Here is a 24,087-nt window from a genome sequence, read left to right on the forward strand (position 1 = left end):
GAGGGCTGCAGGAAGGTGAAGGTGTAGGCACTGGAATTATACAGACACTGCTAACAGCGAGGATGCAGAACTGCACCTAAGAACAGTTACTGTAGAGGACAGTATCCCTGCTAGGCATGGGACCAAGCTAGACCACCTGTCCCCACCAGGGGGCTTCCTGAAGAGACAAGATAGTTTGAGAAAGCTGAAGATTCTTATATTTTTTCTCTTGTAATTTAAAATTTCAGAGACTATACTGAATTGCCTACTCAAATAATTTTAAGAAATTAATCACTTGATACTACCGATACAAATGAGAATTTCATGAATTCAGAAAGATGAAATGAATAATAATCAGAAGTAAACTACAGTTACCTAACCCTGATCATGTGACCAAAAGCATTTCACTTTACTGGGTCTTCTGAGCTAGATGGAGCTTAGTAGGAAATACTGCCCACTAGTCATTCAGTTGTAAGGGATCACACTGCACACTAGTCATTCAGTTGTAAAGGATCACACTGCACACTAGTCATTCATTTGTAAGGGATCACACACACACACACACACACACACACACTAATCATCCAGTTGTAAGGGATCACACACACACACTAATCATCCAGTTGTAAGGGATTACACTGCACACTAGTCATTCAGTTGTAAGGGATCACACTACACACTAGTCATTCAGTTGTAAGGGATCACACTGCACACTAGTCATTCAGTTGTAAGGGATCACACTGCACACTAGTCATTCAGTTGTAAGGGATCACACTGCACATTAGTCATTCAGTTGTAAGGGATCACACTACATGTTAGTCATTCAGTTGTAAGGGATCACATACACACTAATCATCCAGTTGTAAGGGATCACACTGCACATTAGTCATTCAGTTGTAAGGGATCACACTACACACTAGTCATTCAGTTGTAAGGGATCACACTACACACTAGTCATTCAGTTGTAAGGGATCACACTGCACATTAGTCATTCAGTTGTAAGGGATCACACCATCTTTTGGACTCCAGCCAGAATTAATTTGCTATGAACGTGGGAACTGTAAGACTTGGTGGGAAACTGAAAGCAAACACTGTCAGTGTCCATCCAGCAATGGTGCTGTCTGTGTTTAAGGCTTTAGCCTGGAGTTTTAGAGCAGAGGAGACATGATCTCACAATGCACAGCATTCTTGATATTTTCAGATTAAATTTTCAGGCAGGAGACAAAAATCCATTATTTTTGTTTTCCTCCTTGTTCCTAAATTTGACAGCCATTGTGGAAATTGTTTGAAGCCACACTCTGGTGTTTTCTGAGAAATCTCTCATGGTGTCCAACACCTTCAAATAACTTGTGAATTGGTAATGGTTAGAGGTCAGACCATGAGGAAAAACATGATTTTTTTAACTCTGTTTAAAACATTACCAAAAAGCTTATTCAATCCACATGAACGAAGTTTAGACAATTCCTGCTCACACCGAAAATGTGTTCACGGTGTCCCCCTCATTAATTACACATCAATCCAACACTTATTTTACAGTTCTCACTGTGCTCTGTCACTGTGCTGGCCACACCAGCGAGCGAGCAACAGCAGACGACAGCCACATTCGGGAGCACCCATGTCTGCTTGGGCTTCTTCCCTAGGACGTCTTCCTAGATCCAGTGTTGTTTTTGTTATGTTATGTGGGAGCTCTAGTCAAAGATCAACATTCCGATCAATCTTCCACATTATCTAGAAGTCTCAAAATAGATGTGTGTGTTCTTAAGGTGGTTTTATACTGTGGTAAATCGTGTCTGAATTAAGAAAGAGAATCAACAAGAAATTAGAATGATTAATATACAACTTTTAAAATTTTCCCATTCCTTCTGTGGCTATTTATCTCTTTTTTTTGTCCTTATTCCCAGTGTGTGTGTGTGTGTGTGTGTGTGTGTGTGTGTGTGTGTGTGTGTGTGTTTGTGTGTGTGTGTGTGTGTGTGTCTGTGTGTGTGTGTGTGTGTGTGTTTGTGTGTGTGTGTGTGTGTTTGTGTGTTTGTGTGTGTGTGTGCCAAAGGTCAATGTCAAATGTCTTCCTTGCATACTCTCCACCTTATGTCTTGAGACAGATTTCTTATTGAACCTGGAGCTCATTAGTTTGGCGTGAAGATGGTTGACCAGCAAGCCTCAGGGATCCTTTGTGGCCTCCTCCCCAGTGCAGGGATTACAGGTGACTGTTGTTGATGTCTGTTGGTGTGCATGTTGGGGGTCCGAGTTCAGGTTTGCATGTGTATGCAGTGAGCATTTTACCCACACAGCCATCTCTTCAGCTTCCTCATGCTAATTTCTAATTCTGAAAATGATAGTGACTACAACTCTTCATTACAGAACATCAGGTACTTGGTTATTTCTTACAATGCCTGGAGGAGCCTCATTCTGGTAGTTCGTGTTCATCCTATCAATGAGGCTGTCATGGATGTGGCAAGTACAGTTCATGTCATCTCACAGCCCTTTGTCTATTCTTCCATCATAATAAGGACATCTCAAGGCCACTCACTGATTTCCTCTCCCCCACATCCCATACGGGCTCCTGGAGATACAACTGCACAGCCCTCCCCTCCCCAAGTAGGTCAGGTTTAAGTGGGAGAGGCAGAGGCATCATCTTTTGGATTATGCCTGAGAAAGAAAACATCTGGATGCTGCTGGATGAGAGTAAGGGTGGCTGATAAGGAAGCCGGTCAGGGAGAAGGTAGCGGTAGGTGTTCTGAAGGGCCAGGTAGGCAGAGTAGGAAGAAAGCAACATCCGAGTGAACGACAGGAAGTAGGCTGGTGGGCTCATTGTGCAGATTAGGGTTTATCCCAGAGAGGACAGCATGCCCCCACCCTCGCTGCTACTGTGACCACTTCAGTAGGAACACTAGGCACCAGAAAGGACTAACTACCTGCTGGGTTTGAGTGGCTGAAAAAACAAAGCTTTGGAAGACAAATGTGGCACTTGATACAGTGTGTCAGCTCTTCCTTGCTTCTTTCAGAATTAAGTTTCTTACTTTGTGATAATGACAGATACTCTGAAGTAACTTAAAATAGAGACCAGGGCCGAAGACTCCATGAACAGACACAGACAGGCAGTTTCCTAAGGAGTGATAAACGTGAAAACACAAGGAAGCCTAACCTGAACTCTATTTCGTGTAAATGGAGATGGTCAATGACAAGGAAACTCATGACAAATTATCACTCACCTTACACACCGGGCCTTTCCTGCAGCACAGGACAGACCGTGCACCTGAATGACCATGACTGAGTATTTTTGTCAGCATATTTCTGTGTGTGTCCTGGAAAGCCCTTCCCTTCAGCTTCCTCACTGGCACCCCCAAAATACTTCCTGTTTTGAGATGTCCAATTCATAAATCAGTGTTTAAGCAAATGAACTCATTACAGATTTTTACTGTGCCTTAATTTAACCTTTTAAATACCATTCATTTCCATCCTGGGTCACATGAACACTACATTCTCAGATTTTTTTTGACTGTTTCCAAGTGTGTGTAACAGATCAGCAGGTAAGTATTTGCGATTCTTATTTTTCTACTTACTTAAAGAATATTTGCTCACTGAGCAGTGAGTTGCCAAAATATTGTAAGAAAGTCTATTTGGTCTTCATATCCAAGTCCTGGCACAATGTTCCTAACATAACAGAACAAATATTTGATCTTGCCAGCTCCTGAAAACAAGGAGACCAAACCAAAAAAAAAAAAAACAAAAAAAAAAAAAACCATAGGAATAGAAGGAACTGAGATAACATTACAGGCATAGTGACTCTAATCAATTAAACTGTTGCAATCTAGAGAAAACCGAATCCAGAGAAAGAAACAAACACTGAAACACAAGATGCATTTGGGAGTCCAAAAAGACATGATCAGAGAAGTTCCCCACGGCATAATATAGTCAAGATGTGAAAAATACAACGGAAAGAAAAACTGCTGAAAGCTGTAATGAACCAAGGTGCATCTCACATCACACCTGGGAGGCAGGTGCTTCAGGACACCCTTCTCCCCCTTTCTCAGCTGCTCCCCTTCCCGTGGTTACAGCCAGAGGGCCGCAGATCCCACCCAACAGAGAGGCAGGCCTGTGGCACAGCCACCACTCCTGGCCACCTGGACTCAGTTACCAGTTTACTGCTTCTGGTTGTGTCACACCCTTACTCAGGTCTCAAAGCTGGTCCTCCACACGGCCTTCCACCTCAGCCTCACAACCGCATCACTGGTGCCTCCCTCATTGTGAGCTCACACAAACCCTCTCTTCCATAACCTGCTTTGGTCAGTGTGTTTTGTCAGAGCAGTAGAGAAGACACTGACATAGCATGACTTACAGCTGACTGGTTGGCTTGGGGGAGGTGAGGAGTACAGAACAGGGAAACAGACATGAGGCCTGACGACTGACTACCTGTGGTAAAATTTCCTTGTTTGTTACCTGTTCTTGGAATAAGCAATTTTATAAATTATCCTAATTATTTCACGATTTTTACCTAGTAAAAATACTTTTTATAACAAACTTTCAAGACAATTTATCAATAGAATAATTTTTCTCATTGGTTTTTGTTTGAAACACACAAGTATAGAAACTGCAGCTGAATAGATGCATGGCAGGTGATAAATGTCTGAAGAAAGTGGGTCAGAGTGCCTCGGCATCCCTGTCAACAAGACAATGCCTAAGTGCTTCCTGAGCCCCAAGGCCAGAGCTGGCAGGACTCACTGCTGTTGTGGGTCCTGGACAAGTGAGGGATTCCTGTGCTTCATTCACACAGTGCAGATAATGACAAAACCCTCTTCACAGAGGCATAGTGCAAGATGACGAGCCACCGTGACATACTGTGATTAGTGCCAGGGACACACCAAGAGCTCAGAACTGATGGCTGTTGTTTGTGAACGCACTTCCCAGTCATAACAGTGCTTTGTATTTTCTTGACTGTTAAGCATTTTGTCTGCTCTGTCTTCTTTGGGGGAGACAATTTATATGCTGTCTCTCTCTAAAGGTATTGATCAGTTCCAATGCTTTTCTTATAAATGTTCCCAATAAGACCTATAAAATTTGTGTGCCTGTCTCAAATTAGAGAGAGACAGAGAGAGAGAGAGAGAGAGAGAGAGAGAGAGAGAGAGAGAGAGAGAGAGAGAGAGATACACACACATACACACACAGAGACAGACAGACAGACAGACAGACAGGCAGGCAGGCAGGCAGGGTCAGGGAAGGAGGCCAAAGGCTCATGTCAGATGTCTTCTTCCTTTATCACTCCCTGTGATTCTCTTTGAGACAGGGTCTCTCACGGAACCTAGACTGGCCAGTGAGCTCAGAGGCTGTATTAGTTACTTTTCTGTTCCTGTAATGAATGAAATGCCATGACCAAAAGCAACTTTAAGAAGAAAGCGTTTATTGTGGCTTATGGTTCCAGACGGACAGAGTCCATCAGAGACGGGGAAGCATGGCACGGTGGCAGGGGCAAGAAGCCGGCTGATCACATGTTGATCAGTGCACAGGAAGCAAAGAAAGAGAACATGAAATGTAGTGATGCTCTAAACCCTCAACCCCCAGTGGCACACTGCCTCCTACAGACTCCACAGTGGCCCCAGCCGGGGAGGGGACATTTCTCAGAAACCACCACAGGTGCGCACTGCCATGCTTGGTTGCACATGGTTCGAGGGAATCTGAACTCAGATCCTCCTGGATCTCGCTTGGGTGGCAGGAACTTTACTCCCTGAGCTATCTACCCAGGCTTTTCATAACATTTTAAAGTAAATGAAGACTCGATTCCTGACGGCTGGAACGTTTGTTGAGAGTCAAAGTTTTTGCTTTGATGAAGCTATTATCTAGAGATGTAGCCGTGTGTGTGTGTGTGTGTGTGTGTGTGTGTGTGTGTGTGTGTGTGTGTGTGTGTCTGTCTGTCTGTCTGTCTGTCGGTCTGTCTGTCTATCTGTCTGTCCATCTGGGGAGGCCAGAAGAGGACACTGGATCCTTCGGAGCTGGAGTTACAGACATTTGCCAACCATTCAACATGGCAGTAAGCTCTCTTAACTGCAGGGCCATCTCTCCAGCCCCTTCAATATTATCTTAATTGTATTCAAATCATTTGCTTTATAGTTATCATACTAAGGCCTTCCTTTGTACTTAAGATAATTGAAAAACATCAGTAGGGCTTTTGGACTAGATTTTTCTAGTGTCTATGCCAATAAAAATCAACAGAAACGTGACTCATTTTTAAAGCCCATCCTTACATCACCAATGTAACCCAACACAATGAGATTACTGGATCCAAGGCAAGAGTCCTTCTTGTTGGGAGTGAGCAATAGGGTGGCATCAACTTCCTTTTCTAACTTTGAGAGGAGACGCGTTCACTGAGTCATTTGGTTTGTTCTCTGCCTGTGGAGTGTGAAGATGACTGATGCTGTGTGAGCTTCAGGAAGGGAGAAGGACGGCGGGACACGTGCTTCTTCCAGAGACAGAATGCCAGGAACTATAAATATGGTCTCTGCTTGTTCTCCACATTTTGATGCTGTTTAGGAACCAGCAGAATTTATACCCCAGGATGGTGGCTCTTGCTTTGCTGTGTGTGGATGGTGGCGTTGTGCACAAATGGCTTCACTGTCCAGTGGTTTGTTTTATTTTTAATGTAAAGGAACACAAAATGAAACAGGAATCACATTTTATCTTTTAGAGTGCACAATAGTGACAATTAATGAAAGTCGTCAGATTCATCCTTTGATTACGTTCTGGCTTTTGAAAAATTGTACTTATGAAGACCTGTGTAAGTTGGTCAGTGGGAAGGGTAACCCTGCGCCACACAGAGGTGTGGCCTCCTGAAGCAGCAATGGCACTTGCCTGAGGTAGCACTCTCTAGCCAGACCCCCACTCACCCACATACACCTTGTAGGGTCTGACAAATTCTCATCATCCAGACATCAATATCCTTTAATATCTTATTTTATTGGGTCAAAAAATAAGTATTTTTCATGTTATTTTGAGGCTCCAGTATTACTGTGTTTCATGCCAGAAAGAATCATTTAGTTAATATTTTGAGCAACTGGAATACAATTGACAGGGATGCATTCGTTTCTTGTTGCAATGACAAAACATATAACAGAAAGTGATTTAAGTAAATGGATTTATTTTGGGCATGGCTTGAGAAGTATCACAGCTTAAGCCATCCTGGTGGCAAAGGCAAGGTGGAGTTCCTGCACAGGAGCATGTGGCGGTGACTCCCTCACATCTGAGCAAACAGGAAGCAGAGGGCAAGGAACTCTGCTGCGCAGCTGGCCTCTTCCCTTTTCCCTCTCATTCTACCCAGGACCTCAGTTCACAGGATGACGGCACCACATGCTGCAGCCCAGGATGATGACATCACATGCTGCAGCCCACAGGATGATGACATCACATGCTGCAGCCCAGGATGATGATATCACATGCTGCAGCCCACAGGATAATGACATCAAATGCTGCAGCCCACAAGATGATGACACCACATGCTGCAGCCCACAGGATGATGATATCACATGCTGCAGCCCACAGGATGATGATATCACATGCTGCAGCCCACAGGATGATGACACCACATGCTGCAGCCCACAGGATGATGATACCACATGCTGCAGCCCAGGATGATGACACCACATGCTGCAGCCCACAGGATGATGACATCACATGCTGCAGCCCAGGATGATGGCACCACATGCTGCGGCCCAGGATGATGACATCACATGCTGCAGCACATAAGATGATGACAAACACCGCATGCTGGGTGGGTTGTCCCTCCTTAGCTAAACTTCTCTGGAAACACCCTCTGGAAACACCAGAGGTACGGCTCCTCAGTGATTCTAAACCCAGGCATGTTCGCAATGAAGACGAGCCATCACAGTGGCCACATATCTAGATGTGCTCACACACTGTTCTATATCTCTCGGCCTAATTTGTTAACTTTAAGAACTGTACTGGGACACTTTTCTTAGTTACTAAATCCAACAAATAGGAATGAGAAGGAATTCTTTGGCTACATGACAATGGACATTTGAACAAGAGAAAACAAGCCATGGTACTAAAGAAGAAATGTGGCTCACTGTCTTAACATGCTGCAAATTCATCAATGTCCACCTACTCAGAAGCATGACAAAATTTTCCTCCTGGTAATTTTGGGAGATTGGGTTTGTTTGGGCAAGATGCTAGCAAGTATTTTCTGTGCCTTCCTCAAGATGAGGCAGCTGCCGAGTCTCCTGGTGGTTTATCGACTGTGGCGCTGCTTAGATTTATTTCTTCCTAAGCATTTCTGTTTCCATTTCAGTTACACTATACCGTGACACCAATGGAAAGGGTGCTGATCCCCAGGGGCTGAGCACGGAGACTCTTGGGGCAGGAGTATTCGTTCCTCTTCTGTCGTGATAGAATACCCTTACGAAAGTCAGGTGAGGGGAGAAAGGTATATTTTGGCTACTGCCCATTATGACAGGTAAGGCATGGCTGTATGATCATGAGGCGGTCCTGGCAGTTATGAAGGAGAGAGGGAGGAGGAAGCGAAGCCAGACTATAAAACCCCAAAGACTGGCCCCAGTGACGGACTTCCTCCAGGAAGACCCCACGTCTTAAAAGTACTCCCCAAACAGTGCCAGCAGCTGGAGACCAGGTGTGCAAATGCACTAGCCTGTGGGGACAGTTCACATCCAAACCACATCGGTGTGTTTGCATCTTGAATGCTAGTGCTGGTTCCCGTGAAACTCAAAGTTAATCAAAGAATAATTCTTCATTGTTGCAGTCTGAAAGCAGTAACTATTCCTGTTCACTTTTCCTCTGGGTAGCAGTATCTGGTGGGATGGGAATTACAGCTTCAGTGGTAAATTTGAAATGTGGAGTATGGAGCTCTCCTAACTGAAAAGGAGTGATGTACAGCAAATGAAGGAAGTGAAATGCAAAGGGAGCTTTCCGGGCTCAGGACAGTGCCCAGTGGGAAATGAGGTGGCTCACTGGGCATCACCCCCTCTCCCACCCCTCCCTGTATCATACAAACACTTTACCACTGAGACATACCCTTAGCCCAGTAGTGTGGCTTTAACAGGATTGTGTCCTCTGTGACCTGTTTTGATACTACATGGTGATGGAATGGTCCCTAAGGCACAGAAAAGTGAGAAAAGCTGGGCAGAGGTTTGGAGGTATTTATTTATTTATTTATTTATTTATTTATTGTTTTTTGTTTTGTCAGAAGTCACATACTTATTTGGAGACTTGATTTGCAGAATCATTTCTAATTTATGGTGTGTGTGTGTGTGTGTGTGTGAGAGAGAGAGAGAGCGAGAGAGAGAGAGCCAGAGACAGAGAGACAGAGAGAGAGACAGAGAGAGAGAGAGAGAGAGAGAGAGAGAGAGAGAGAGAGAGAGAGAGAGAGAGAGAGAATATGTGTATGGGGGAGAGACAGAGAGAGAGAAGGGGAGAAGGGCACACATGTTGAAAATACTCATGTCAGTGGATGAAGATGTAGCTCAATTGGTAGCACGCTTGCCTAACAATCAACAGGCCTCAGGTTCCAGACCCTACGCTGCATATTCCGGGGGGCATGGTGGTACATGCCTGTAAGAACAGCGCTTGGGAGATGGAGACAGGGGGATCAGAAATTCAAGGTCACCTTCAGCTATGTAGCAAGCCTGAGTTCACATGACACCCTGTCTCAAAAATGAATAAATAAATACATTCACTTCAAAGAATGCCAAGAATAGAGAACTCTTTTTTTTCTAATACTCCTACTCTGTAAAACCAAAAATCCCGAAATTGTGTGAGATAATTACTGAAATGAGAGAACATAGACTGGATCTATCACTCGTCTGCTCTCTCAGGAAAGCTGGTGTTGGTAAACAAGAACTAATCCTGCTTTTAATATTTTTCAGCCTATCCGTTTGTTGTCTGAAGAAATCCAGTTGGTAAACTTTGATATGAATTAAGAGGATTCTTCATACATTTTACAACTATAGCTTACTTCTCATTTTAAATTCTTGTATTTTCTTATATTCTCTTATGTCCACAAGGAAAATGGCTGTTGCTTGATTCACCGTCTAAAGCAGACATTCACTGATTATCACACATTTTTAAAAATAAAATCTTTTAAATCATATTTTACATATTTACTGTGCTTGTATGTGTGTGTGTGTGTTTGTATGGATGTGCACATGTGTGTGTACATGTATACCATGGCATGCCTGTGGAGGTCAGAGAACAACTTGGGAGAGTGGGTTCTCTCCTTTCATCATGTGGGGCCAGGGGGTCAGATTGTTAGGTTTGGTGGCAAGCACCCTTATTGGCTGAGCCATCTCACTGGCCCTAATCATCACCCATGTGAAGCAGCTTCTGTTCAGTCCGGTAAGTCATTTGTCTTTCTAGCCTGGCGAGATGCCCAAAGCACAAAGCTTGATGCATGGCAGAAAATAACTGACAGAACATTTTGCCTTCTATTTTCAAGCACTTCAAACATTTCTTTCTTTAAAAATAAGAGTCTTGCAAATACACTTTTGGAGTCCTTCATATCTATACATAACTACGTTTCCATGATAGAGTGTTTGTCCCACATCCACAGGCATTGGGTTTGACCACTAACATCATAAAAGCTAAGGAACAAAATTACAAAGACTTCTTGACCAACTAATTCATTTTTGTTTAAGCTTTTTAAATTAAGATAACAGCAAACATTATATTGAGACTTCAAAAATCTATAAAAGGGAACTTATTATTCAGCAGTAACACAGTTCATAAGTCCAAGTGCCCAACATGTCCTGAGAGCCACTCACTTAGTCAACACCAAATAAGCAACTTCCCTAATTCCAAATACCCACATCCTCATGAAAGACATTTCACAAACTCTGGAAAATCCCAACATCCTACCCTTTAATTAAAAATGTAAGGATCAATAAAGAATGAACAGAAATTATATCTAATAATTATGGTGAGCAAAAGTCAACACATTGAAAAAATTCCACAAAGACCCAATACACAAGCCTTTGGATTTCCTGTCACTTAAATTCAACCTGCAAACAAAATGATACAGGAAGAATGTTGGCAAGATCATGACCAGACCGTGGCATACCGAATCTCTGACTATTAAATTCTCTTTTCAGACAAAATTTTTTTCTTTAGTCACAGCTACCAACAGATACATAGTCAATGAAGAAGCAGGAAAAAGAAAAGAATGGGTTGATGGTCCATTACAATTCAACTACACTATTCAGACACATCCTGATTATGTAGGCAACGTGGCTGTTAAAGAAATTTCTGGCCAGGGACATAGCACAGTGGTAGTGGCCTTGCCTAGCAGACACAAGACCCTTGGTTCAATCCACCACAAAACAGACAAACAAAGCCATTGGGTCAACTTCATAATTCATCAACAGGCATACTTGAAGATAAAAATAAGTTGCCATGAAGTTTTAGAACCCTGAATTATTAATTTGGGGTTTCATTTATTTGGGGAGAAGCAGTAGTTTCCTCAAAAGACGTGGTCTTGCTAGTGAGAGTTTTAGACCCTAGAAGAGCATTAGAGGGGCAGAAGGGAAAGTAAGAGATACAGAAGTCATGAAATGATGTCAACTAACTAAATGACACTTACCACAATCTAGGGACCCTTTATACATATGTCATCCAGTTAATCTTCATAAGCACAATGGGACAGAGTGGAGGATGGCACCCACTTTACAGGTGAGGTATGTGAGTTACAGAGAAGGTTATGCCATCTGCAGGTTACATAGGTGTTGAGTGATGCCACTGGCATCTGAACCATGCAATAAAGATATCTGGTGAACCTTAAACATGGTCTCTACATTGTCATCCATCATCACGTCACATCCATTCTCTTACTGCTCTGTATAATATTGCAAGGCAGCTCACACCCTCTCTCCAGCTATGGCAGACCTTGTGGGACATCATGATATTAAATGTCAGAGGAGCTGAGATTCCACATGAGGTTTCAAACTCCAAGGACCAGTGGTCCTCAGGAGGCTTTCTTGGAGACCAGTGGTTAATTCCCTACATATGGATGAGGAAGGAGTCTGTTCTGTTTGTTGCAGGGAATTCCAGTCCCCGAGAATGCAAAGACTATGTGGGAGATCCCTGAACATTCTCACATTCAGGGACTCACCAGTCCTCATAATCCATAGCTCATGTTTCATATACATTTCCCCATAAACTATACACTCTTCCTGTACTGGGAACACATGATGTCCTGGGTTAGCGATGTCTAAGAGTTTGAAACAGTCAATGAAGAAACCAAAAGCCTTTACTCTTCTTTTATTTTGTGTGTGTGGTGTATACATGTGTGTGCATAGTTGCATGTGCTGTGCATCTGGGGAAGTCAGTTGTCCTACACTATCACTCTCTGCCTTATTCTTCCAAGACAGGGTCTCTCATTGGACCTCACTGAGTTTTCTGTTTTCCAGCTAGCCTGGCTGGCCAACCAGCCAGCTCCAGCAATCTTCCTGTCTCTGTTCCACCTCCAGTGCTGGGGTTACAAGTACTCTCAGTTACAAGGTTACAAGTACTTTACACATGGGTGCTGTGTATCTGTCTTAGTTACTGTCAACTTGACACAAACTTAGACACTCCTGGGAAGAGAGAATCTCAACTGAGAAATCGCCTCCATCAGACTGGTCTCTGGGCATTTTCTTGATCGCTGATTGATGTAGAAGGGACTAAGCCCACTGTGGGCAGCACCATCCCTAGGAAGGTGGACCTGGGTTGTATAAGAAAAGTAGCTGAACAAGCCTAGGACAGCAAGCCAGAAAGGAGCACTTCTCTGGGGTTTCTGCTTCAAGGTCCTGCCTTGAGTTTCCTGTCTTGACTTCCCTCAATAATGGACTATAACACAAAAGGTGTAATAAACTCTTTCCTCTCCGAGTTGCTTTTAGTTATAGTAGTTACCATACAAACAAAAGCAAATGCAGACAGGCTCTGAACTGGGCAAGCACTCTTATAGTCTGAGCTATTCCCTCGGCCTGCAACCCCAACAACCAGCAGGGGAACGTCTTCTGAGTGACTATTTACTAAGTGAATAAAGGAATCCATCAGGAGTGGCAGGTAGAAGCCCAGGCAGGGGGCTGGAGGGGAGACAGAGAAGAGGAAAACTTCGAGTCTAACCTATTAACTAATAGATTTTTTATTAAAATCTTAACATGACTGGGATGAATAAAGATGATTGTTTTTATTATTTAGCTCATCTTTAAAAATAGCAGTGCCACCAAAGTTTGATTCTGAAAGGGAACTGTGATCCCAGCACTGGAAGAGAACACGTGTCTCAGGAGACAGGATTTATGTCTTTGTCAGACTATTTTTTTCAAATTATACTCTCGGGAGCTCAGTCTGTGTTCCCTAGTTTCCAAAAGGTGGCTTTGTGAGGCAAGTTTTCTCCCAGTAATTAGAGGCATTTATCTTAGAGCTCACTTGGTTTCAGCAGTGAGGTCACAGGCTGCCAGCTCTATTGTTACTGACTCCTTCAATTACAGGCAATGGCATTTCACCTCCATGCAAACTATTAGTAAATTACCACTCCCCGCTCTGCATTCATTTGGGAAATCTGCTCAGCTTTGATGAGGAACGCAGGGAGACATCAGGACACTCGGTATTACCTTTAAACTGTGGACATATCAATTAAAACTCTGGCTCTGCTCCTTGCGTTGGGATTTAGTCTGCAGGGTTCATTTCTTTTATCATAGCACAAGGCAGAAATCAGTACTAGTAAGTGAGAAAAATACACAACAACCAAGCATACACACACACACCCACACATCATACATACACACACATCACACACACACCACACACATCATACATACACACACACCACACACACATCACACACACATCACACATACATACACATCACACACACACATATACACCAAACATACACATCACACACACACATATCACACATACACACACATCACAACACATATATCACACACACACACACACACACACACACACACACACACACACACACACACACACATAACACACACATACATACACACAGAGTCATAGAAAAACCCACCCCAATGTTCCCAAATCTTTCCTAGAACTCAATGTCTGCTTTAAGCCAAAACATAAATGACCTCTGGCATGGGACGTCATCTCCAGACCAGATTTACAACTCTGACTCAAAGCATAAATCACAATAAATATATCAAGACCGAGAGGATTACCATCCAAATGCTGCAGCTGTCTCTTTAGTTCTGAGGGCATCTTAGTTCAACCAAGAGACGGTTTACCACAAGCATCGTTAGGTCACAGGAGTTCTGTGAACATGCTTCAGTCACTACATAAAAACTGAAAAATGGGAAGGGTGTACATTGTTTTCACCAGATTCACAGCAGAGCATGCCAGCCCACTAGGCAAGAACTCTTAGTCTGGGGTGAAGGGGCAGAGGGCAGGACAGAAAAGTCTGATGCTGCCTACCACAGTCCAGCTGCCAGGAAGCCGCCGTGCCTTCTGTGGCATGAGGAATTTTTTTTTTTTGTGGCCTATGGTCTCTGTCTTTGCCGTGACTTAATATTGAATCAGATCTGTCACATTGTCAATCAGGCTGGGCCTTCACCTCTCAAGGCTCATAGTCTAAAAAATGAGGGGCCTGAAGACCCAGCGTCATCCTCCGTTGGCACACTGAATACCAGTAACCGTAGAACCAGCTGGCTATGTAGGAAGATGTTAATACTGACATGTGTGTGCATACACTGCACTATATTGAAGGTGCAGAAAGATGGACACCTTCCCTTTCAACACCAGCTCTCATTTACACCAAGTCTAACCATCAGGAAACGATGGCAGAGTCAGGGTCTGTTATCTCATATAGAACACGACTAAGTCCAACCTAAAAATTCGTCTCCTACCATCCCATGCCAACTGCTGTCTAGAAGTCTACTGATATTGTGTGGTAAACAGAGAAATGGGCAAATGTTGCTTAAAACTACCCAGATTGTTGCTGCAAAACACTTTAAACTTGGATGATATGGAACTGTAGACAAGATCAACACATTCTCTTTCATAGAAATCAAACTAAAAATGCAAGGCTTTAAAAAATCATTATGGCGAAATCAAGGGACATTAGTAAAAATGACTGCTTTAAATTTTTTTAATTGATACTGCACATTGTCCCCAAAGCCACTTCTTAAAATCAGAATTCCTAAGTGAGAACATGGACCAGTTAGAGTCTGAAAGGTCACTCTGTGCGGTTATGCCCCAGAGGCCAACTTACAGTCATGATGAGTCCTTTCTCCTGGAAGTATTTCACCAGCGGGGCAGCGTTCTGCTTGAAGTTTACCAGTCTCCTCTGGGTGGCTTTCAGATTGTCATCAGGCCGTCCCTGTTGCTCTGCACGCTTCACTAATCTCTCTCTGAGCCTCTGGTTGGCACAAGCCAGGAACACCACCAGGTCAGGGGTGCAGATCTGTGGGGAGCACAACAGGTAGACAGGTGTTTAAGGTGCCAGGCAACAGCCACGGACAGCAGCACAACCCTCCAGTGGCTCCGCTGCAGTGGCCGCGTCCTTGGCTCTTCATGCCTTTTCCATCGTATTTCCCGAGCTGCTATCCATACAAGGTCAGGGCTACCTAGTCCCATTGCAGTCCTTGTAAATAACGGCCAACCCCATGTGGCAGTATGCGGTGGCCCTTTATGCTTCAGAAAACATCTTTTCTGTCTACGCTCACATAAGTTTTCAGGTTGAATAAAGAGCAATGCAGCCTGCACTTTGTTAGAGCATACACCACTTGATTTTGGAGGAGAGATAATCACCAGGCCACAGCTGTCTGCAGCAAATCCACGCTTCCTCTGTCACCACTGTCTGCTCGTTTTAAAGCTGGCTACCATATGCTAAAGGCCAGTGCTGAACTATTTCCTCATATTATGACTAAGCTTGATAGCATTCTACGAGGTAATAAACATCAAGTCTGTTTCACACATGAGCAGAACAAGGCGTTGAGAACCCGAACTGCTTTGAGTTCACACTGTCACTAAGGTCAAAGTTGAATCTGGGGCTGCCTGGTCTGTACCCTCTTCCTTTCCCTGCCACACAGCGCCGGGCAGTCAGAGTCCTTCCTGAAATACCGTGTTTTTATGTAACCGAGAACTGGTGTGTTTAAAAGGTATCATGACGAGGAAGGGAATGCAATACACTGCCGAGCACCGGAAGAAGTTAAAGGTCGTGGTTTAAAGTAAGAGTCTCCAATTTAAAAAACAGTGCTTCTGTGGCCTGTGAGGTGGCTCAGTGGTAAAGGCATTTATCAGCATGGCTGACAACCTAAATTTGGTCCCCAGGACCCATATGGTGGAAAGACAAAAGCACCTCCCAAGTTCCCCTCTGGCCTCCTCATGCATGCCATGGTACTAAAGCACGTGCGCGCGCGCACACACACACACACACACACACACACACACACACACACAGACAACATAAAATAAGATTCTTAAGGGAGAAAAAGAGAATTGACTTGGAAGGCTGGAAGGATTTGTGTCAGGACCAAACAGGGCAGAGAGCTGAACCTCCAGGCATTCGTATCCTCGTTTGCTAATGTGGATGTGTGAACTGATGTCTGTGTATTATCCTGAGGACTACATACATAAAAGAAAGTGGCCAGGACAAACTCAAGACACTTCAGCCATGCTCCCTAGCTCTCGATTTCCCTTATTCAGTGTAATTCTGGGTCTCTTCCGACATAATTTTTAAATGCTGTTGTTTCCCCCCTATAATTTTTCCTCTTCGACCTCCTGGGAGGGTTGTTTTCCAAGTCTTCAATCATGTTGTTCCTCTCTCTAGGCTTGCTTTCTTGCAGCGGCTTTCCTGTTTGGCTTTTATCTGCACCCTGCATTGGTTCCAAATACATGCTTTTTCCGCTGACTCTCAACAGCCCTGGGTCCTGTGTTTGCAAACGTTTTTGTCACAGTCCTTTTCGGAAGTCTTGATGCTGCTTGTGACTCAGCAAAGTCCACAGTTGATCTTAGGACCTTTTCACCTAAACCAAATCACAGTAAACTCTTTCTCTTCCCTCCCTTCCTCCCTTCCCCCATCTCTTCCTCCCTCCCTCTCTCCCTCCCCCTTCCTCTCTCCCTCCCTCCTCTTTCTCCCTCCTCACCCTCCCTTTCCCCTTCCCCCTCCCTTCCCACCTCTCCCCTCCCTCCTTCTCTCTCTTCTTCTGGTAGCAATGCTCCTTTCTTACATCTCTGATCTAGAAGCCCTAAGGTCTTGGTGTCCTTTTAGCCCGCATGGAACTCCAGGCTATCCCAGGGATCGCCACACCTATTGGTTTGTCCTCAGCGGTCCTCCGCCTCCCTCCCTCCAGGGCCCCAGCCTTTAATCACAGCTGCACAGGGAAAGGGACTGATAGCAGCATCCAGAATGAGGCTGTCTTGAGTTTCCAACCAGAATCTGCCACCTGGCAGGCGTTTGTCCTTTGGCAAACTTCAGTCCTCCTGAGCCCATTTTCTTAAATAAGAGGGAGATTTCCAACACAGTACTTTAGAAACAAAAGAAAGGAATAAAAACACAAACCATGTGTGGCTGGGGTGATGGCTCCATCAGTAAGGTGCTTACCATGCAAGCGTGTGGACCTGGGTTCAGATGCCCAGAACCCGTGTGGGAAGCCAGGCATTGAGTGTGGCATTGATCTTAGGGTTGAGGAAACAGTGGTCCCTGGAGCTCCCTAGCCAGCCAGCCAGCCAGCTGAGTCAGTGAGCTCAGGGCCAGTGAGAGACTCTGCCTCAAAAACAGAAAGAAGCTGGAGAGAACCACGGAAGACCTTTGATGAGGTTGACCTCTGGTTTCCACACATATGTGCACACGTGCATGCACACCACCTCCACATGCAGACATATAGGAACATACACATACATATACCATTGACATACACAGATAAATAACCTTAAAAATTTAGAAGATCACTTGTACTTTTTATGACATACAATCAGGAGATTACTTGAAGCTAAAACTATACTTTTCTAAAATACTATACTATAAAATTTGTATTTATTATTGTATATAATATTCATTATAGGACATAATAAAGGACACATTTAAAATAACTTTAAATAAATTATGTAATGAATATGGCAATTATTGACAAACAAATTAAACTATTTGGTTTGATAACACTACATATTAAAATACAGGGGGGAAAAACCCAACCTTGAAGTACCAGGTCAGTATTGGATGCAAGTAAAAACATCTTGTAGTTTTAAGTCCTAGGACTGGACACCTGTTCAAATCACCTGGTTGGTTCTAGTGTGTTTTGTGTTGTGTTCCACATGCAGGGAAGACACTTCCTTCTGTGTAACACAGCAAGGTCATAAGCAGTTTTACATGTTACATCTTCGCTTACGGTTGGCTTCTTATACCAGAGACAGTTTCAGATTCATATCTTACACTTTCAATAAAATCGCGCTTGTTAAGCTGGTATTTAAATTAGTAGAGTTTTTAAATAGCCATTTTAGAGTTATTGAAAAATGGAGTAACATATATAAAATTTCTTCTCACGAATGGAAGTCCAGTGTGGAGAAAAATAGCCTTGAAGTGAAATTGTAAAATGACTTAATTTTATAACTGGGATTAGTCTGCTGTCTTTCCTTGGTACAAACTGAGAAGCACACGACTGTGAATTCAAAACAAAACAAAAGTCCAAGCACAGAACGGTGAGAACCAGCACAGCAGCTTGAGAAGTAAGAACCTGAGCCAGCTGCGGGTGGGTGGCCACCCTCCGTGCCAAGGCCCTTCCCTTGCTTGGGCCTCACAGTCTTTGATCCCAGCACTCAGGAGGCAGAGGCAGGCAGATCTCTGTAAGTTCAAGGCCAGGCTGGTCTACAGGGTGAGTTCTAGGGCAGCCAGGGCTACGCAGTGAAATCCTGTCTTGAAAAATCAGCAGACACCATTGTGTGGAAGGGGAGTAGGAGCTGTAAAAGCTTGTCAAAAGCGCTGTAAGGAAGGAGCCCATTGCAGAGGAAGACTGGAGACCCTCCAAATACAAACAGGAGGGGCGGAAAGGACCGCAGAAGACCATACATGGGCGGCAGCAGGGCTCTGGGGCTCTTTCCTCGGCTTGATTGACAGCCCACCTCATCCAGTTCCTTTTGCTTTCTTAACAAGCTGTGTGTTTCTGTCCCATGTCTAACTCAAAAGGTGTGACTCTCCCTCCACTGACCTTCCCAGTGGCTGCTAGGATTGTCAGCTAACCTGTACTATGGTTTCCTGTAACATCTAATAAAATCATCCTTGAACTTCAGAAGAAGAATTCATCAAGTTGGCTTGAGACACACAGGGGAGAGCAGTATCCCCAAACAGAACGGACCATGCAGTCCGCGGCACACCTTTCCTTGGCCCTTCTTCTCAGAAAATATGAGCTGAAGGAATGAATGAGCATCCAGATCCAAAATACATGAGCACGAAAACAGGGACACCACTTTCGTCTACGTGGCAGTACAATCTGAAACAGTCGATATTGTTTCCCCACTGAATCAAGTCAGCGAGTCCTTTCCCAGCATCCCATGGGTAATTATTCAGTCTCCTTCTCTCCATTTTAAGCCCTTAATTCTGTTCAGAGGAATCAGCCTTTGTATAAGCAAGGACACGGTCACAGTGTCGGCTCAAAGGGAGTTTGTTTTGAAAACTCTCTGCTCTTAGCCAGCAGTCACTCTCTGCCCTGTTCTTTATGACGCTGTGGTAGGAGACCTGAGACTTCTAATTGGATCAACTACACCGTCAGAAATCAGGAAGCGAAATACTAAAGCAAAAGGACAATTAGAGTTGGAATAAAAACCGGAGTCACATAACTAAAAGACAGAAAAAGCATGGAGGTTCTCTAGCCTGAGTTAACCCCAAACCTGTAAACATCTGCACTCTGGTGGCAAATGGCTTTAAAACTGGAACATTCAGTTCTCTGCCCCAGCACTGCCTGTTCCTGGTTCTGACGACTAAGGGGTGGACCTGGGGGCTGTCCCTGAGGACTTCTGCTAACACTGGGCTTCTGTTTGCCTCCCCACCCTACCTAATGGTTTCTTTCACACATTAACCATTCACCAGGCGAAACCTCTGTGGTGCTCCACAGGGTCTGGGCTAGGTCACTATGAAAGGAAATCTGATGGATAACTGGACTTTATCATCTATTACAATTTTATTTTCTTTTTAAATTTTGTGCATATGTTTACCTCTGAATGTGGGTTTGAGCATACTAAATGCAAATGCCCTGTGCAAGAGCAACAAGTACCCTTCATTGTGGAGCCATCTCTTCGGGGTGTAACTTCATCGCGTACGTGAGCGATATGATATGGAGATCATTTCTGAGCAGCTTTCAGCAGACTTCGGGGCGGGGGAACAACCCTGGTAGCATGACTCACCCGTACTAGTTAAACAGCAGCTGCTACGAAAGTCATTTCAGTGTCCAGGTCTTTTAAAAGTCTAGTGAACGGTGGTCCCAGAGACCACACTTGGGCGGCTGAGAGGGCTCAGAGAGTAAAAAGGCCCATGCTGCCGAGCCTGATGACCCGGGGTTGATCCTGATGGTGAACACGGAAAGAGACTCTTGGCCTCTGACCTCCACATGTGCACTGTGCCACACACACGCACACACACACACACACACACACACACACACACACACACACACACACACACCATGTAACTAAAAAGAGTGTTATACTGATGTGGGCAGACATTAAATATCTAAATAAAATGAGACACAGAACAATAGCCACCAACAGAGATGACAAAATATGTCAAGTCTTCTCAATATGATCTATAAATTCAATGTCATCTCTTAATCTTAACAGTTCTTTTAAAGGAAACCAAGGTTACCCCTGAAATTTAATGAGGACTGTAGAGAGACAAGATGGGCAAAGCCACCATGAAAATCTGGCAGATGACACACTGCACCTGAGTGAGTTTATCTTAGAAAGAACCCATCACCACACAGTGTGATCACTGCACAGACCTGAGTGAGTTTATCTTAGATAGAACCCATCACCAAACAGTGTGGTCACTGCACAGACCTGAGTGAGCTTATCTTAGATAGAACCCATCACCACACAGTGTGATCACTGCACAGACCTGAGTGAGTTTATCTTAGATAGAACCCATCACCAAACAGTGTGATCACTGCACAGACCTGAGTGCGTTTATCTTACATAGAACCCATCACCACACAGTGTGATCACTGCACAGACCTGAGTGAGTTTATCTTAGAAAGAACCCATCACCACACAGTGTGGTCACTGCACAGACCTGAGTGAGTTTATCTTAGATAGAACCCATCACCACACAGTGTGATCACTGCACAGACCTGAGTGAGTTTATCTTAGATAGAACCCATCACCAAACAGTGTGATCACTGCACAGACCTGAGTGCGTTTATCTTAAACTAGTCTGATTTACTAAACTTCTCTTATGGTTAGAAAAGAAAAAGTCAGCTACCCAGTGGGAAATGTCTACAACACCTAAAAACAATAAAAGACTTGTTTAAAAAACATGAAATCTCAGGAATTCAAAAATTCAAGTGGAAATTACATACTCGCCAGAATGGTAAATGTTGTTAGCCAGGATATAGCAACTAGAGGAAGTACATGGTCATTTGCCTACTAGCTCACTCGTAGCTTCCATACCTGTCATCAGTGAGATTCTATTTTGGGTACCAAGGATAACAATAAGCACACATCAGACATGTCCTGACTCTGATGGAGGAGACAAACCTTAGTCAAGGACCATACAAGTGTATGCCAAACTGTTCCACAGGACACAGCACAGGCAGAACCTGTGGGTGCATACCACCAGGAGAGCCAGCTCTACCAGGCAAGTCACAGGAGGCCCTCAGCCTTGTGAGCCTCAGGAACACGGCACGTATTTCAGCTTGTGCCTTCAGCAGATGCAATTGTACCACATCCTCTTTGAGAGGAGATGAACCGCTACTGTTCTTTCTGGGTGGGAAGGAGTGAGTAATTCATGTCTTGACTGGATGTTTCCAAATTAAATTTGGAAGATTCTAGATGCTGGACTGGGACACTGACCAACATGGGGTCATCCATCTTCTTTATCTACTCTCTTCCCCCAATTAACCTGAGGCCTTAACTGTTAAGCTCCCCAGTCTTAGAAGAAAAGGGCACAAAGTGGGGCAATGCTCTCTCTGGAAAGCGAGACTGTCACATCGCTCTCCAATCTCTTCTCTTCACTTTTAGGGAGAATGGGTGGACGTCAGTTGGAGGGAGCAAGGCCTGTCAGAATGCTGAAGCACCAACTGAGGGACAGCGTGTTTCACTTTTGACGGAAGGCAGGAGGGGAGTGCTACGTCTCTGCTTTCCTCTGCTGCTCATCTTGACTTCGGAGCTCCCGCTCTCCACACAGCTGGTGAGTGTGGTGGACTAGACTCTTTCTCAGAAGGTCAGTGTTGCTGTGCTGTGCACCTCTGACTCCAGGTTCTGTCTCTTCCTCCACAGCACTGCCTTGATCCACACTTCTGCGGCAACAGCGGGACAATCTGAGATGCACCTACGTTGTTTTTACTACATTAGGGGAATAGTTATCTAGAGCACCCTGACTCTTCTGCGGTTAGTCATAAACCAAATCAGTCAGGTCCACTAGCAGAGTACACCATCAATGGTTTAAAAATATAATCATTAATGTTGGTTTATGAAAAAATGAATTTCTGTGGCTTGGTCTTAATGATGTGGGGCTTCATTCAATAAAAGCAGCCAGGGTACATTACGATGTCAACATGGAGGGACTTAATAAAGAGACAATTAAAGGGGTTGTTTGATATATATCAGATTGACAACAAGAAAACAATGTATACTTATGGGGCTATTTTTTTACAGATATATTCTCCCACCATAGATATGGTTATTTAGGTATCTAGTTTATTGGCTATTCATTCATCTAATATTTACTAATATCTTGCTATCACGACCTGGAAGTTGGTAGAGTGAGAACCAGTGACAGTCCAGGGGTAGAACATCTGGAAAGCCAGCAAGCCCCTTCTATGGAGAGTTCAAACACAAAACAATGAGAAGCAATCATTGCAGGTTTGATTTTAATCGCCACCTAAGAACTACAGGCAACCTTTAGTAGCACTAGGCAGTCAGTCCTGATGCTGAACAAAAGGACCAGCCAGGCATGGTGATGCAAGTCTGAATTCCCACCCACGGGGGTGGCCAAGGCAGGATGGCCGCAGGTTCAAGGGCACCCTAGGCTGTCTAATGAGACCTTGTCTCAACAAAAAGGTACTAAGAGAAGAAAACCAGAGGGACTTTGTCATACTGAAGGAGAGAGAAAGCCAGGGCCGAGTTCCAGCTCTTCCCAGCTCTGGGGCCAAGCCTCACCTTCCTGGTTCACAGTGGTAAGTTTAGGGACTCCTTGATACTGAGCAAGTGACACATGACTGATCAGGCCAAAGACAAAAGAAAACAATATGAAGAAAATGGTAGAAGAATTGGGTCAAGTGGTACTGTTACTGCCGTAGTGATTTTCCTTGCCAGATTTGGTGATAACATCTAGCCAGTTTCTAAGCCAGCCCTTTTCCACATCCTTGCCAACACTGAACATTTATATCCACAATGTTGACAGTAATTGTCCTTGGTATGTGCCTGCCGACCTGAATCAAATTGTCTACTATGCTGATAAATTCATGGAAGCAAAAAGACCAGGCCAGCAGGGCAGTGGTGGCGCACACTTTTAATCCCAGCACTTGGGAGGCAGAGGAAGGCGGATCTCTGTGAGTTCGAAGCCAGATTGGTCTACAAAGTGAGTTCCAGAACAGCCAGGGCTATACAGAGAAATCCTGTCTCAAAAAATAAAAGAAAGAAAGGGAGAGAGAGAGAGAGAGAGAGAGAGAGAGAGAGAGAGAGAGAGAGAGAGAGAGAGAGAGAAAGAGAGAGAGAGCGCAGAATGATCCTTAGAAGTCCATAGGCCAGCAGAAAATATCAACAGAAATATATTCTCTCCTTGACCAACTTACTTTAGACAACTGGCTTGTATGCACTAAACTTTACTGTGTTTATTCAGAGGCAGTGCTGGAGGAGCTGAGAAATCCTTAAAACTTGAAGTACATTTCTGATCATTAAACACATTTCTTAGAGGAAAATGAAATTCAAAGGTATATT

General features: G+C 44.1%; 1 protein-coding gene across 4 annotated transcripts in view; it reads right to left on the reverse strand.

The window, feature by feature from the left end:
* Nucleotides 1-24,087, reverse strand: part of Ak5 (adenylate kinase 5) — a 193,731-nt gene that overhangs the window by 127,403 nt on the left and 42,241 nt on the right. For all 4 annotated transcript variants that reach the window (XM_052730986.1, XM_052730984.1, XM_052730985.1 and 1 more), the window contains one exon: nt 15,212-15,403. In XM_052730986.1, coding sequence (XP_052586946.1) covers nt 15,212-15,403 — 192 coding nt within the window. The remainder of the gene's footprint in view (nt 1-15,211; nt 15,404-24,087) is intronic.

This window comes from Peromyscus californicus, unplaced genomic scaffold, assembly GCF_007827085.1.
Source record: "Peromyscus californicus insignis strain IS unplaced genomic scaffold, ASM782708v3 Scaffold_9__1_contigs__length_137607984, whole genome shotgun sequence".
NCBI lineage: Eukaryota > Metazoa > Chordata > Mammalia > Rodentia > Cricetidae > Peromyscus > Peromyscus californicus.